The sequence below is a fragment of the Lytechinus variegatus genome, chromosome 18 (genome assembly GCF_018143015.1).
Source record: "Lytechinus variegatus isolate NC3 chromosome 18, Lvar_3.0, whole genome shotgun sequence".
Lineage (NCBI taxonomy): Eukaryota > Metazoa > Echinodermata > Echinoidea > Temnopleuroida > Toxopneustidae > Lytechinus > Lytechinus variegatus.
The window spans coordinates 4,678,701-4,692,979 of record NC_054757.1 but is presented as its reverse complement, the minus strand read 5'-3'; the positions used below and the strand labels follow the sequence as shown (position 1 = coordinate 4,692,979).

The 14,279-nt window shown below is 34.8% G+C and overlaps 1 protein-coding gene and 1 long non-coding RNA gene across 2 annotated transcripts in view; one reads left to right on the top strand and one right to left on the bottom strand.

Moving 5' to 3' along the window:
- Positions 1–13,957, bottom strand: part of LOC121431753 (piwi-like protein 1) — a 31,118-nt gene extending 17,161 nt beyond the window's left edge. The window contains exons 1-5 of the mRNA XM_041629448.1: positions 13,842–13,957; positions 11,015–11,129; positions 4,150–4,522; positions 2,835–3,030; positions 1,167–1,285 (exon numbers count right to left, since the gene is read on the bottom strand). Coding sequence (XP_041485382.1) covers positions 1,167–1,285; positions 2,835–3,030; positions 4,150–4,522; positions 11,015–11,129; positions 13,842–13,937 — 899 coding nt within the window. The 5' untranslated portion in view covers positions 13,938–13,957. The remainder of the gene's footprint in view (positions 1–1,166; positions 1,286–2,834; positions 3,031–4,149; positions 4,523–11,014; positions 11,130–13,841) is intronic.
- LOC121431755 lies at positions 6,547–7,544 on the top strand. Its single transcript, XR_005972157.1, has 2 exons — positions 6,547–6,814; positions 7,406–7,544. It is a non-coding gene; the product is annotated as an uncharacterized LOC121431755 (long non-coding RNA).
- Positions 13,958–14,279: the final 322 nt, after the last annotated feature.

Here is a 14,279-nt window from a genome sequence, read left to right as displayed (position 1 = left end):
ATTGCTGGTTGTCCATAGTTGTGATCGATTGGGTTAATTGCAACTCTTTGTAAGACAGGGCCCTGGATATGGATGTCATCCTAACAGCGGGGCCCTGTCTTACAAAGAATTACGATTGATCCGATCAACCACAACTATGGAAAGCCAGCAACGTCAACGTCTAAATCTGCATGTTTATTAAAATTATATTCCAAATATGATGTATTTTTATATATTCATTGTTTCCTTCAAATTTATTGTGCTTCTATTTATTTACAAAGGACATTGTGCAAATTTCATATTGGAAAAATTATGACACTGATGGATTTCCACAGAGTTACGATTGATTGGATCAATTGTAACTCTTTTTTAAGATGGGGCCCAGGATTCCTGCTTAAAGACGCAGCACAGCCTTTTTGACAAGGTGCCTAATTTGAATGAATGGGAAGGCACGATTGCTAAGTAGACAAGAATGTGCATTAATTAATGTGATAAGTTTGACTGGATCCAATAACTGCGGCTTGTCTCGCTTAGTTTATTTACGAAATTAAGCATGGTTTTCAACGAATGACAGGAATATCAAGAGCCAAAACGTAAGCACGACATTTTCCTACAGTTTCAATGAAATGTGACTATATATATCCAATTGTTTGATTCAAATAAAGGGTTCCCAGCTTTTCAAGAAAACAAATTCCCTGATTTTCCCCTGATGAAGGTTAAACATTCCCTGATAATTATTTAAACCCATTCCCAGTTTTGCATGTTTTGTAAGTTGTTGCAGTGGATTACATGTATTTTCAGTATAAAATGTTGTACTGCAATCAAAGAGGCTACACTAAAAAAACTTCCCTAACCAATCATTCAATGGATGTTGTTTGATATGCAACAAAATATAACAGAGTCTGACTGACTACCATGCTTTCGACTTTTGGGCTAATCATGATTCTTTGAATTCTCCCTCATTTGAGGCATTTTTTTCCTGAATAAAGGTATTTTTTTAATCAAAGTCCCTGATTTTTCCCTGACTGGAAAAAAGTAAAATAATATTCCCTGATTTCCCTGACGGACTGGGAACCCAGAAATAGTGGTGATAACATGTTTGTTTTACAAGTATAGTAATAATGTTGACATTTTGTAGAGTGAGAGAGAGAATGAGAGAATGAAAGAAAGAATAGAGACAGACATACTTCCTAAAGATGATGTTGTAGATCTGCGTGCATTCCATCGGATTGACTTCCTTGACCATATCGACTTTGATGGTGATTTCAGTGTCATCATATGAACGAACACTTTTCAGCAACGTCACCTGAACAACAATCAAGAAAACGTCACATCAAACATCAAACCAGAAAATGACAAGAGCTCTTTATTACCTTGAAATTTAATCAAGGGTTATCAAAAACTAAAACTGAATACATAACTTTTGACCTATCTACTAATCAAATGTAAAATAAGAAAGTTATAACATTTCTTATTTTAAAGTATCACTTAAATTCACAAAATAGTTATATTCACATTCTGGTCGGTATGCAAATGAGGAGACTGATGACATCATGAACTCACTATTTCTTTAGTATTTCATTACATGGAATAAGAAATATTCTAATTTTCTCCTCATGGTCATGTGAAACAAAGTTTTATTCCTCCCTGAACATGTGCAATTGTCATTGTTTTAACATTTCGTGGTTCAAACAAGAGGGTCCTTAAAGGGGAAGTTCACCCTGAAGAAAACTTTGTTGTAAAAATAGCAGAAAAAAATAGTAAAAATTATTGGTGAAGGTTTGAGGAAAATCCGTTAAAGAGTAAGAAAGTTATTAGAGTTCAAAATTTTGGATTTGTGACGTCATAAACGAGCAGCTGCCCCATGTGTTATGTAATATAAAATGTATGAAATTCAAATTTTGTATGGTTCCTGATGACTTAATTTTGTTTTCTTTTCATGATCGGGTGTGAAATGATTTGTCTATTGATATACAAAAGTTACAGTGAAAACCATTTTCAATTTTCTGAGAAAATGACATTTCATTGATTTTTTACCATTCGCTATGTAGGAATGCTGCTCGCATATGACGTCACAAATCAAATAATTGAAATTCTAATAACTTTTTAATTATTTGATGAATTTTTCTCAAACCTTCGGCAATATTTTTTATTATTTTTTCTGCTATTTTTACAATAAACTTTTTGTCAGGGTGAACTTCCCCTTTAATGTCAAATCTGTAAAAATTGAAATATTGTGTAATTCAAACAATAAAAAAAAATAGTGAGTGAGGGACATTATCGGCACTCTCATTTCCATATAAGTGAGTTGTGCATATAACTGTTTTGTGAAAAATAAGCAAAACCATTTTCAATTTTCTGAGAAAATGGCATTTCATTGATTTTTTACCATTCGCTATGTAGGAATGCTGCTCGCATATGACGTCACAAATCAAATAATTGAAATTCTAATAACTTTTTAATTATTTGATGAATTTTTCTCAAACCTTCAGCAATATTTTTTATTATTTTTTCTGCTATTTTTACAATAAACTTTTTGTCAGGGTGAACTTCCCCTTTAATGTCAAATCTGTAAAAATTGAAATATTGTGTAATTCAAACAATAAAAAACAAAAGAAATAGTGAGTGAAGAACATTATCGGCACTCTCATTTCCATATAAGTGAGTTGTGCATATAACTGTTTTGTGAAAAATAAGCAAAACTTGTGATACCTTTCTTATTTTAGATCCGATTTTTATGAAATTTTCAGTGTTATGCTTGTTCAATTTTTCTCTTTTTGTCTACATGAACATTTTCCTGGGGTGGACTTGTCCTTTAAAGATTTGTGTAAGGGGGGAAGGTTTGTGATTCATACCTTCTGAGGTAGTTTAATAGGAAGGAAGAGAATGGCTCCATCGAAAGCTCTGACGTCTCCAATCACATCGGAATGATCAAAGACCATCCGGAGTTTCATCTTCTTGCTATCGAGCTCCGGTGAAAAGGATACCGCATACTGCCAGACTGCTTTGTTCAAACAACGGATTGGAATGTAGTTGCTGGCTGCACGAGCCCTTGAAGACAATGATCAGAACAACATGGGCATTAATACGAAATTTATGCTATGAAAGCTTTCAACATGATTTACCGCATCAATAAAACCAAATAACTATAGAACAATGATGAAAAAGATGAAAAAATGATATAAACCTTAATACAGTAAACAATAATACAAGAAAGATCAAAATGTTGATGGAAACTTGTTTCCTTGCCTCCTTGGTTGGTCATTGTTTACCACAAATAGGAACTTAAAAAATAAATTAACGGTTTGCTTTAAACAAACCCCTCATTTCCATTTCCATTTATGCTCTATATCATAATGTGTTTTTTTTTTTACGAAGTAAGAATGCCCTGTAAAATTGTATTTGATTTGTATTGTTTTATATTACTTTGTATTATGTTTTGAATGGAAATGAAATAAAAGAATTGAATTGAAAACAGCCAATTTAATTTACAAACCACATAGCGTAGCAATATAATTGTGTAAGAAAAAGTATTTTTCGAACCAGATTGTCAATTATGCTTCTTCTTTTTCAGGCCTTAAAAAATATCAAAGACAAATAAGAGCGACATTGAAGCTGGTCTTTGACGTCCTCTGGATTAATTTCAAACCCTGATGTTTACCTCTTCTGGGGAGCCATTTCATAAAGCTGTTCATATTAAAGAGTGACTTTAAGAACGACTGGTGATCCTTTCTTGTGGTAAATGATATTCACCACTAAATGTTCATCAGTGATTATTTAGCACGTCAGAAAGGCTCACCTGATGTTCTATAAGTCGCTCTTAAATTACAAACAGCTTTATGAAACACCCACTTGGGTTGAACAGATTTCTATCATCCCTAAAGATTCGAATTACCTGTTTTTCATTTTTGAAATATTTTCTCCATGGCAGCTTTTGGTCTGCCAGTGTAGACTATTTCACCTCAAGCCATGATGGAATTTGAACTTTTTCCAAAAACAAACTTCCTCAACTCCAAACAAGCCTGTAAAATTGCATACTATCTGTCGGATTCATTTGTGCCGATTTTAGCAACTTTGGCATGCTACGATTTAAAGGGCAATATCAAGAGAAAAATCCCCCAAGAATGACTAAAGTCAAGTGACTGAGAGAACATGAGTGATGAGACTTACTCTCTGCCGGAAGAGCCATGAATTTCTTTCCCTTGGAGAGACATCTGGCCCATCTTCTCATCCAGCGTGGCAAACCTGTCCCCACCAGGTCCCACGGAGGGCGTCGGGGTAGGCGCGGGGCTGGAGACGGCTGAAGATGCAGCGGAGGTCATCATGCCCATGCCCCTGCCCGTCGGCGAGGGGGACGCCTGCGGCGGTGAGGGGGTTTTCCGCGCTGGTGAGGGGGGTTTCTGAAGTGGGGAAGGGGTCTGGCGAGGGGAGGGTGTCTGTGATAGGGGTTGCTGGGAAGAAAAACCTCGACCAATCGGCATGCTCGAAATCCCGCGTCCAAATGGCACGGGTGCCTTCTGTGGTGGCGCACTTGTTTGTACCCCTGAAGAACAAGTACGCAATTTAAAAAAAAAGAATATCAATGATTAAAACAAGGCTTAGGTCTAAATCACACTGTAGTTTCCAACTAGATGGCTGGTTGAATCTATACTAAATCAAAAACAAAAGAAGAGAAACAATGTTTTTGTCTAATCAGATCAAGGGGGTGTTTCACAAAGATTTAAGTATGACTTAGGTCGCACTTAAATGTCGACGCGTACATGATATGCAACGCGCAATCTTATTGATCAATACGCAGTAGTGCGCGTCCTCTTGGCATGATCTGACCAATGCTGTCATGCGTTTTATACTGCACGCAACTAGACATTTAAGTGCGACTCTAAGTCATACTTAAATCTTTGTGAAACACCCCCAGGACTCCCGTAATTCACAAACCCATGTTTAATTCTGATCTTTCAATTGGATCTACACTGTATACTGCATTATCAAACTCATGATTAGGGTTGCAAAGGGCTGGAAACTTTCCAGATATTTCTGAAAATTTCCATGGAAAGTGTGAGGAATTTTCTTTTCACCTGCTGGGAATTCAGGGAATTTTCAATTTTTCACAACTGATCAATTGTATTTTTAAATACAAAGTAATCCTTAAATAATATACTTCCCATGTGTATAAAAACTATTTCATTCTTTAAATTACCTAGGGTATAAAATATTCATCAAACTGTACATAAATACATCATACATACATACATATGTATGTATCCTTTACTGTACACAAAGTGCAAAATAAAATGAAGCTTCTTATCAATTCAAAATAGAAGGGTCATTCCATGGGGTTGGGGCAAAAAATTGTGACATCAGGGTCAAAAAATAGAAATGTAATAAATGAAATGTTTTATTTCTTATATGTTTCATGGGACAGTCCTTCAACTAAATCCACTTACAGGCATTTGATACCACCCTGCATATTGGAGTAAACTGAGAAGCAAGATTTGACAAAATACCACCGTTACATGGACATCATTTATCATCCTTGCTAAGACTATGCTCTCCCACTGTCAAAATAAAGGGGTTGATCTCCATTACTCTTGATAAATATGTTGCTAACTACATTGTTAGTCACTTTATTCCACACTTTCCGACATGGCATATATATTTTGATAGATTTAGCATCAATAAATGGAACTTGATGCTCTGTGTGTATACCAGTGCCATGTTCTGTGTCATTCTTTTTTCTCACCAGTCTAGAAAATTGAATTTATGATGGCATGTAGAACTAAATAGTTGAGAGAAGTCATGCCTCAACAGAATGGAATATTCTCTTTGGAAAAACTCAATTACTCTTTCTGGCCTAACCTTCTATTTTTGGTGTTACCACCGTTACATGGACATCATGTCTCAGTAACAGAGGTATACTTTGAAGCATTGTTAAGTTAAGGTCCATTAATGGCCATTACACACCAAATTCCACTTTGTGCCTTAGAATATTTGCACAAGATCAATTGATTATACTAAAGAAAAACATTTTTCATGTCAAATTCTTTGCAAATAAAAGCAAATAAATTAGAGTTTAAACAAGGAAAAATGTACAAAATTATGAACAAATTATATTTAAAATCATACTACGGTAATCCTCAAGTTTCCACTTCCGTCTATCTCTGGAAACATTTATGTTTCTGTCTAAAGGGGAAAAAACGAAACAGTGCTATCTTATGATCTCCAAATCTTTTTACTTTAAAATATCTCCTTCAAGATATTACTTTCAAATGTACATACCACCGTTACATGGACATCATGTCTCAGTAACAGAGGTATACTTTGAAGCATTGTTAAGTTAAGGTCCATTAATGGCCAATACACACCAAATTCCACTTTATGCCTTAGAATATTTGCACAAGATCAATTGATTATACTAAAGAAAAACATTTTTCATGTCAAATTCTTTGCAAATAAAAGCAATTTAAATTAGAGTTTAAACAAGGAAAAATGTACAAAATTATTGATAAATTATATTCAAAATAATACTACGGTAATCCTCAAGGTTTCCACTTCCATCTTTCTCTTGAAACATATGTTTCTGTCTAAAGGGAAAAAAACAAGAGTGCTAGCTTATGATCTCCAAATCTTTTATTACTTTAAAATATCTCCTTCAAGATATCACTTTCAAATGTACATACCACCGTTACATGGACATCATGTCCTTGTAATGGTCATATTGAATAGTATGACTTGACATTCTACTTATCAACACACTAAATGCGAGTTAACTCATCTTACTCAAGTGTAGAAATACAACATCTACAGGCAAGCTTCTGAAATGCATATCAATGAACAGGTAAATTTTTTTTTATTCATACATGTACACGATTATAATTTTGATACCTTTGATACAATACTCTGGTGAAAAAGATGTAGGGAAAAGGTACTAGTTTAGTTCTTCTAAGCTATGGTTTTTCAAGACAAAACAAGACAAAGTTGGCATGCAATTCATAGACAATGCATTAATACCTTACACATATGACTTGTTCACTTTGTTTACTCTAATTTGTTTTACCTCAGTTACATGGTAATGTAGTTCTAAGTGACTTTAATTAAAATATAATCATGTCATCACTGGAATAGATGCATTGGATAAAACATTAAGTTCCAGCATGCCAAAAGGACAATTGTAAAGTACTTAGTGGACAAATTGAATAAAAAAACTTACACCTGTTGTTTGAACATAGAGTTGAATGAGAGAGTAAAATGTACTATTTCTACTAAGCTATTCTAATAAATGTTCAAGTATAAAACTGCAAAGTACAATCTTTTCCTTTAGTTAAAAACTATATGGTAAACTTCTTACTGGCAAATGTAAAAAATGTATTACACTGTACACTAAACCTGACTATTGGAAATAACATGCAATATTTCTCTCTGCATTCAGGTTACAAGTTTATGAACTTCAAGAAGATCGGTGACCCAATGGATAGAGGTAGAATTGTGCCTCGCCATCAGGCCAGGAGTACAGGTCACCAGATTGACACTTCATGTACTGAAGATATACATTTTAACCTTCAACAGAGGCTACCTGTAGTTATTTGAGAAAAATAGTATTTGGAAGTTTGACTATTTTTTTTTACACAATTCAAATTATTACATTTTAATCAACAAAACTTGCTGGATTGTTTCCACGATATTTTATATTATATGAAATCATTTACTCATGTACATGTCTTGACATTTTCTCATTAAAGTAAGGGGGGGGGGTGGATTACTAGGGCAATGACAAGGAATCTGATCTGTTCTTGCAAAATACACAAGAACCCTCACTTTGTATTTTTTCATAGCAAATAGAATTCATCATTTCATAGTTCATAAATTAAATATAAAGTTATGTTTTATACAAGGATTTTTGTATTTGCTTTTGTGTTCTACTTTGTTTTGACAATACAATTACTTGCCCATTACCTGTACCTTTTCATAAATTATCTTTACTTCAATTTCGTTTCTCAATGGATGAATTTAATCTAATTTTATTCTGCATTATAATCAAGGTGTGTTTCTTGACAATTCCATTTAGTTCTGTATGACCATCCTATTTAATTTTCATCTCTGAAGTTTAATTGTTCAAGCAATTACATAATATATTCATGTTTTATTGGAATTAAATGAATTAATGGAATTCAAATCTGCAATTTACCTTTTGATACAGCAAATAAACTCTTGTGAAACAAACTTGATTGTGTCACATTTTCTTTTGTTCACTTGTACATGTTTTTAAAATGTCATTATATTGCAATAAAAAAAATCACATTGAAAACAATCACACAGGCTTTTGCTTTCTGATAAAACAAATACCCACCCCCTCTCCTAACAATTGAATAAATAGAAATTAAAATACGATTGAAAAAGTCCCTAACAATTGAATATATAGAAATAAAAAAAAATACAATTGAAAAAACGGAGAAAGAAATGAGGGAAAAAGAATAAGTGCTGAAAAGTATACCAACATTCAACAAGATGAAAAGTTTTGGGAAGGTTAGGCCTACAGCTAAGAATTACTAGTAATTGAATTATTCCCATGCTTCATCATACACAAAGCACATCTACTATGTGTAGGGGGTAGTAACAGAAAAATTATTTTGCCCCCCCCCCCTCCTTTCGGGCTGGGATCAGCTGACGAGCAGAAAAAAAAAAAAAAAATTTTTTTTTTTGGGGGGGGTCTGCCTCCCCGTGGCGCTGCCACTGGTTCTAAATTCTCATTTTTTTGCAAATTCAAATTTGATCCTCAGGTCTTTGATACCCATATTTCCTAGAATCAGTAGGAGCCAATTTAAACAAGGAGAAATTTTCTACCAAATTGAGATTTCATCGTGATCGTCATGATCACCAGTGAAAGAGCTGTTTCTGACTATCCATTGGCCTATTGAATCAACATATTTCGGTGTAAAAAAATCAACTAAATTACGATTGAATCATGTCAGCTACCATTCAAAACATGTTTGCACGGAATCACAGTAATAAAAACATTTTCTTTGGAACCATTCAGCAAATCTGGAAACAAACACGGCGATGTCTTCATTTACATATTTTACTTACACAAGAAGCTACATGTGGGACCGAAGTGAAAGATAATGGAAAATTAGCGAGATTTTTCAAACTTAAAAACACTTTCTGCATGGTAATATAGTTCCACATTTTAAAGATAAGGTTTAACTAATTTCAAAATACGAGTATCGGGATAAATCTCCGTACTTACGTTGCTTTGAAAGGGAAAACATCGTGGAAATCCAATCCACCGTTTCACAGACATCGCAGGAAGATTCCCAACTGCGATGCTTCAAAACGCCCGACATCGTGGCTGTTCATGTGCATGTGGATCGCGGCTAACATCCCGTCCGTCTGATACAACGACGGTCTCTTCTCCGGTGTCTCCTTCTTACATACGCGATGAAATGTGATCCACCGTTACAAATTTGACCCGGACATCGCCCAAAACATCGGCGACACTCGATTAATTTAAATGACATTATCATAGGTTTTCAAAGCTAATCTTTTGATGAAAAGTTGCTTACTGCCTGCCCTTTATTTCTGACACATAACTTTGGAAAAAATGATATCTGACTTTTAGTTATTTACCACTTTACCGCCGTTACAGAAAAAAATAAACGCGGACATCGCATGTAACGGTGGTATGCCGAGTTGTAGGAATGATTTATGATATGAAGCCTCTTTTCATTTGCTATCCCATTACTGTTTTGTTATTAAACAAATGTTGCTTTATCAATTATGGCCATTTGAATTTGACTAAGTTTATCTTTTGATTAGATATCTTCAACTGAAAATGACCATTTTGGATGTCACACTTGGTACCCCAAAAAAGAGTCTGGACATCATCATTTAAAGTCTCACCATCAATAATTCTTGCAGTTCAACATTTTTATTTCTGCATCAAGTAATTGCTTACATAACTGCCTTCCAACAAAACCACATTGCAACATCAAAACACCAAACACATTTTCAGGATAAAGCTAACAATTCATAAGGAACACAAAAAAGTGCTGTTGCCCCAACCCCGTGGAATGACCCAGAAATAACAAATACAACATTGCATTGCACTATTTTTCATATTTCTGTGAATGGCAAGGGCTTTATAATAAATGTAAGAACTGGCCTTCCATATCCATTACACAGATCCTGCAAATAGAACATTGCCCTGTACATGTCATCTATTCCTGTAGCCTGCAGGCACAGACACTAGTTGAAACTGTGATCCACAAGAGGGTCTTTACATAAGACTACCACAAATACAATTTTGTGTTGAATGAAAGAGGCCTTCTATACAAAAGTCATTAGCAGGGGCCTTAGGCTGCATATGAAGACAACATTCCTTGATAGTACTACCCCCCCCCCCCCGCAGGTATGGCACTGGTTTGAATCTTTGTTGAATGGGAAAATTCAGGTCCAGGAACCAACAATGTTTAAATATAATTTATTTCTCAGATCCCCCCCCCTTGAAAAAAGAGGGGAGGGGGGAGGAAGAACAATATACAGTAATGGAACGCCTCTGGCAGTCTCGCCTGCATTATACAATTTGATTTTAATACATGTACATGTAGCAGCATTGCTGACTTTGAGAGCAACCAGGAAGGGTTGCTCACCTAACTTGGCCCCTTAACTGTCAGAAGGGTGTCTATGTTGGTTTGAAAGCTGTAAGATTACAGGTTACATAAAAATTCAGGCAAAATCCTGCTTATTATTATGACTCATCTTTGCTTGGTATTCCCCTAAAGGAAATGTTGCAATACACCCACCACCACCACACCAGGCCAAGAGAATATTGCGCAATAGGTATTGGCATCCTCAATACTGATTACAAAATTGCTCCAATGAATCATACTAAAAAATACAATTCGAGAAAACATACTGAAACAAAATCTTCAAATAAATGGAACATAATTGCATATTTATTATTATACAATAATTGAGTAATGTATATAAAAATTATAATGATCATAACTTCAAAACATGATCAAAACGTATGACAATTCACCTGGAATTTTTTTAGCTTCCTCCTCGATCTGTTGTCTCTGTAAACCTCTCCCAAATGCCGGTTTAGGGGCACCGGGAGTTGGGACATCGGTCCTACTGGCTGGTTTAATCTCGACCTTTACAGATATAACAAAGCATAATAAAAATGTTTAAAAGCCTCCCCTGGTACGAGGTTCACATATTTGTTTAAAGGCTTGAACAGGAACAGGAGTATTACTGCCCTTTCACACGGTACCAAAATCGTAATTTGAACGATGATTCCAGCGAAAAATTATTTGAATGACGAATTTTTAGCACGTGTGATACCAAACTAGAATCACAAATTCAAATTCTTCTCCGGAGGTGAATTCCAGTTAAGTTTCACTCAAATTACGGTACAAATTTTACGTCTGACAGGGTTAACCTCCAAAACATCTTTCGAGGGGAGGAGCTCACATGACCTTTCACAATTGTCATGCATTCAATCGTATTTTCTCTTTTGCGATGCAGTGCTTTGATTGGGTTTGATTGACAAGTCACGAAGGACACAATACTGCCTTCGCTGAGGAATTTGAATTCAAATCAGTTTTCGAGTAAACGTGTGACTGGTACAATGATTCTATAGACGAATTGCAATGATGATTCAAGATTCTCGTGTGAAAAGGCCCTTAGTGTCATACATGTTCTAGCTGGTTTAAGGGGGAAATTCATCTGAAATAATAAGTTTCTTTTTTATGGAAGAACAACAAATTGAGAAAATACATGTACAGATGGTTTTAACAAAAATTAATCAGAGAATATTAAGGTACATGTATAGATTTTTTTAATTCTAAATTCTGTGACATTTTATAAGAAAGCTAAATGTATAAAAAAATTAAATTCCAATTATTTATTGTTCATGACTGGAAACATATTTCTCACAGAACCGAATTGAGAATATACAGGTAAAATCATTTTTAATTTTCTTGGAAAATGCATTTTGTGAAATTCATACATGACAATCTAGAAGCTGATCACATGTGTCATCACCAAATCAAAATTATAGAATTCTATAAATCAGTTAATTTTGACTAATTTTCCACCTATCCATCATTTTCTTGATTTTATCAAAACCATTTTCCCCTTTAATCCTCACCTACACTATATGTAAAGGCAGTTATAAACAAGCGCAGAGTGCACAATACCATGGCAGATTTCAAAGTAATCTGCAAAATGTACTGTATATGAAGGGCCTACAATTAAGTTCTTTTTTTTTCTTCAAAATATATTCATTCTTAATATACATGTATAGGGTCATTCCATGCCAATTCACCCAATGAAAGTGCAATTTTGCACCCGACCCTCTCGGAATTCGTTGTAAATTGGTATACATAAAATTCACCATGGCCCAAGCACAAAACAAAAAAAAATAGTCAAATCGGTCCATCGGTTCTCGCGCTACAGCCCGCCCTTTTCTCCTTGTTTTGACAAAAATGGGTGTGACCTTCAACTTTCAATGGCCATTGTGTCGTAACGTGTTGACCAATTTTCACGAAACTGGTACCATTTAATAGGAAATTCAGAGAGGAATCCAAAACATGCATCAAATAATGTATTGGAGCGATTTATAAGGTCGTGACCCTTGACCTATTCTTTGACCTTGAATTTGACCCCCGACAAATAATTTTTTGACTTGATTTTCGTGTATGTTAATTATTTGTATGATATTGACAAAATATGTTAAAACCAATGATGATATTTTATTTCTTCACCTTTAAAAACTCTTCCAAAGATATCATGAAATTTCACTCCAGTCCCACATACTGATATTCATGTTAGTAAAGTGTTCACCAGTTACATGATTTCTTCCAATCTTTAAGTCACAGTATGCAAACACATGATAAGAAATTACGCTCATCAGTTCACAAATGAAACATTAAACATTTATGCTCATGAATAGGTATCTGTTTAGGCATTTTTATGTTCAGCAATATATATCATATATGTATATTAGGGATCCTTAAATAAGCATATACTCAACAATTTGATGATAAAAGTACCGGGTAAACACTTTACTAAGAAGAATATATACATATATGATATATATTGCTGAACATCAAAATGCCTAAACAGATACCTACTCATGAGCATAAATGTTTAATGTTTCATTTGTGAACTGATGAGCTTAATTTCTTTAATGTGTTTGCATACTGTGACTTAAGATTAGAAGAAATCATGTAACTTTTGAACACTTTACTAACATGAATATCAGTATGTGGGACTAGAGTGAAATTTCATGATATCTTTGGAAGAGTTTTTAAAGGTGAAGAAATAAAATATCATCATTGGTTTTAACATATTTTGTCAATATCATACAAATAATTAACATACACGAAAATCAAGTCAAAGAATTATTTGTCCGGGGGTCAAATTCAAGGTCAAAGAATAGGTCAAGGGTCACGACCTTATAAATCGCTCCAATACATTATTTGATGCATGTTTTGGATTCCTCTCTGAATTTCCTATTAAATAGTACCACTTTCATGAAAATTGGTCAACACGTTATGATGCAATGGCCATTGAAAGTTGAAGGTCACGCCCATTTTTGTCAAAACAAGGAGAAAAGGGCGGGCTGTAGCGCGAGAACCGACGGACCGATTTGAATAATTTTTCTGTTTTGTGCTTGGGCCATGTTGAATTTTATGTATACCAATTTACAACGAATTCTGAGACGGTCGGGTGCAACCACTGGGTGAATCCAGATGGAATGACCCTATACAGGATTGAATACAGGGAATAATTTTCAACGTATCGCATTAAAATTTATTTTAGTCAAGCAAAATTATTCCTTGGAATATCTCCATTTTTACCTTCTCGGCGTCTCCACTTTGACCAGGTCTCCTTTGTGGCTCCTCCAGGAGCTTCAGGAGAGCGGCCCCTCTCCCTCCGCGTCCGAAGCCTGCCATCTTCAATTCTCAAGTAACCTGTAAGAGGCACAAAGGACAGACAAGTGCAATGTTAAAGTACACGTACAAATTAGGTACACCATTGGAGAAAGTAGATCAAACTTGTGACATCAAGGCTCTGTTGATTAAGAGAAACTAGCTGGGGAAAACTAACACACATAGCATCAAAGGTATTGTTTAACTTTGTGAGCAGCCGATTTAAAAAATTCTCAAACCAAGATGAAACATGTATTAAAACTAATAAACCCTGAAAACAACTATTATTGAGAATGAAAAGCTAAAACTACAAGGCAAACCCCGATTTTGTAAATAGGCGTCTTATAGACACCTAAATAGTACACA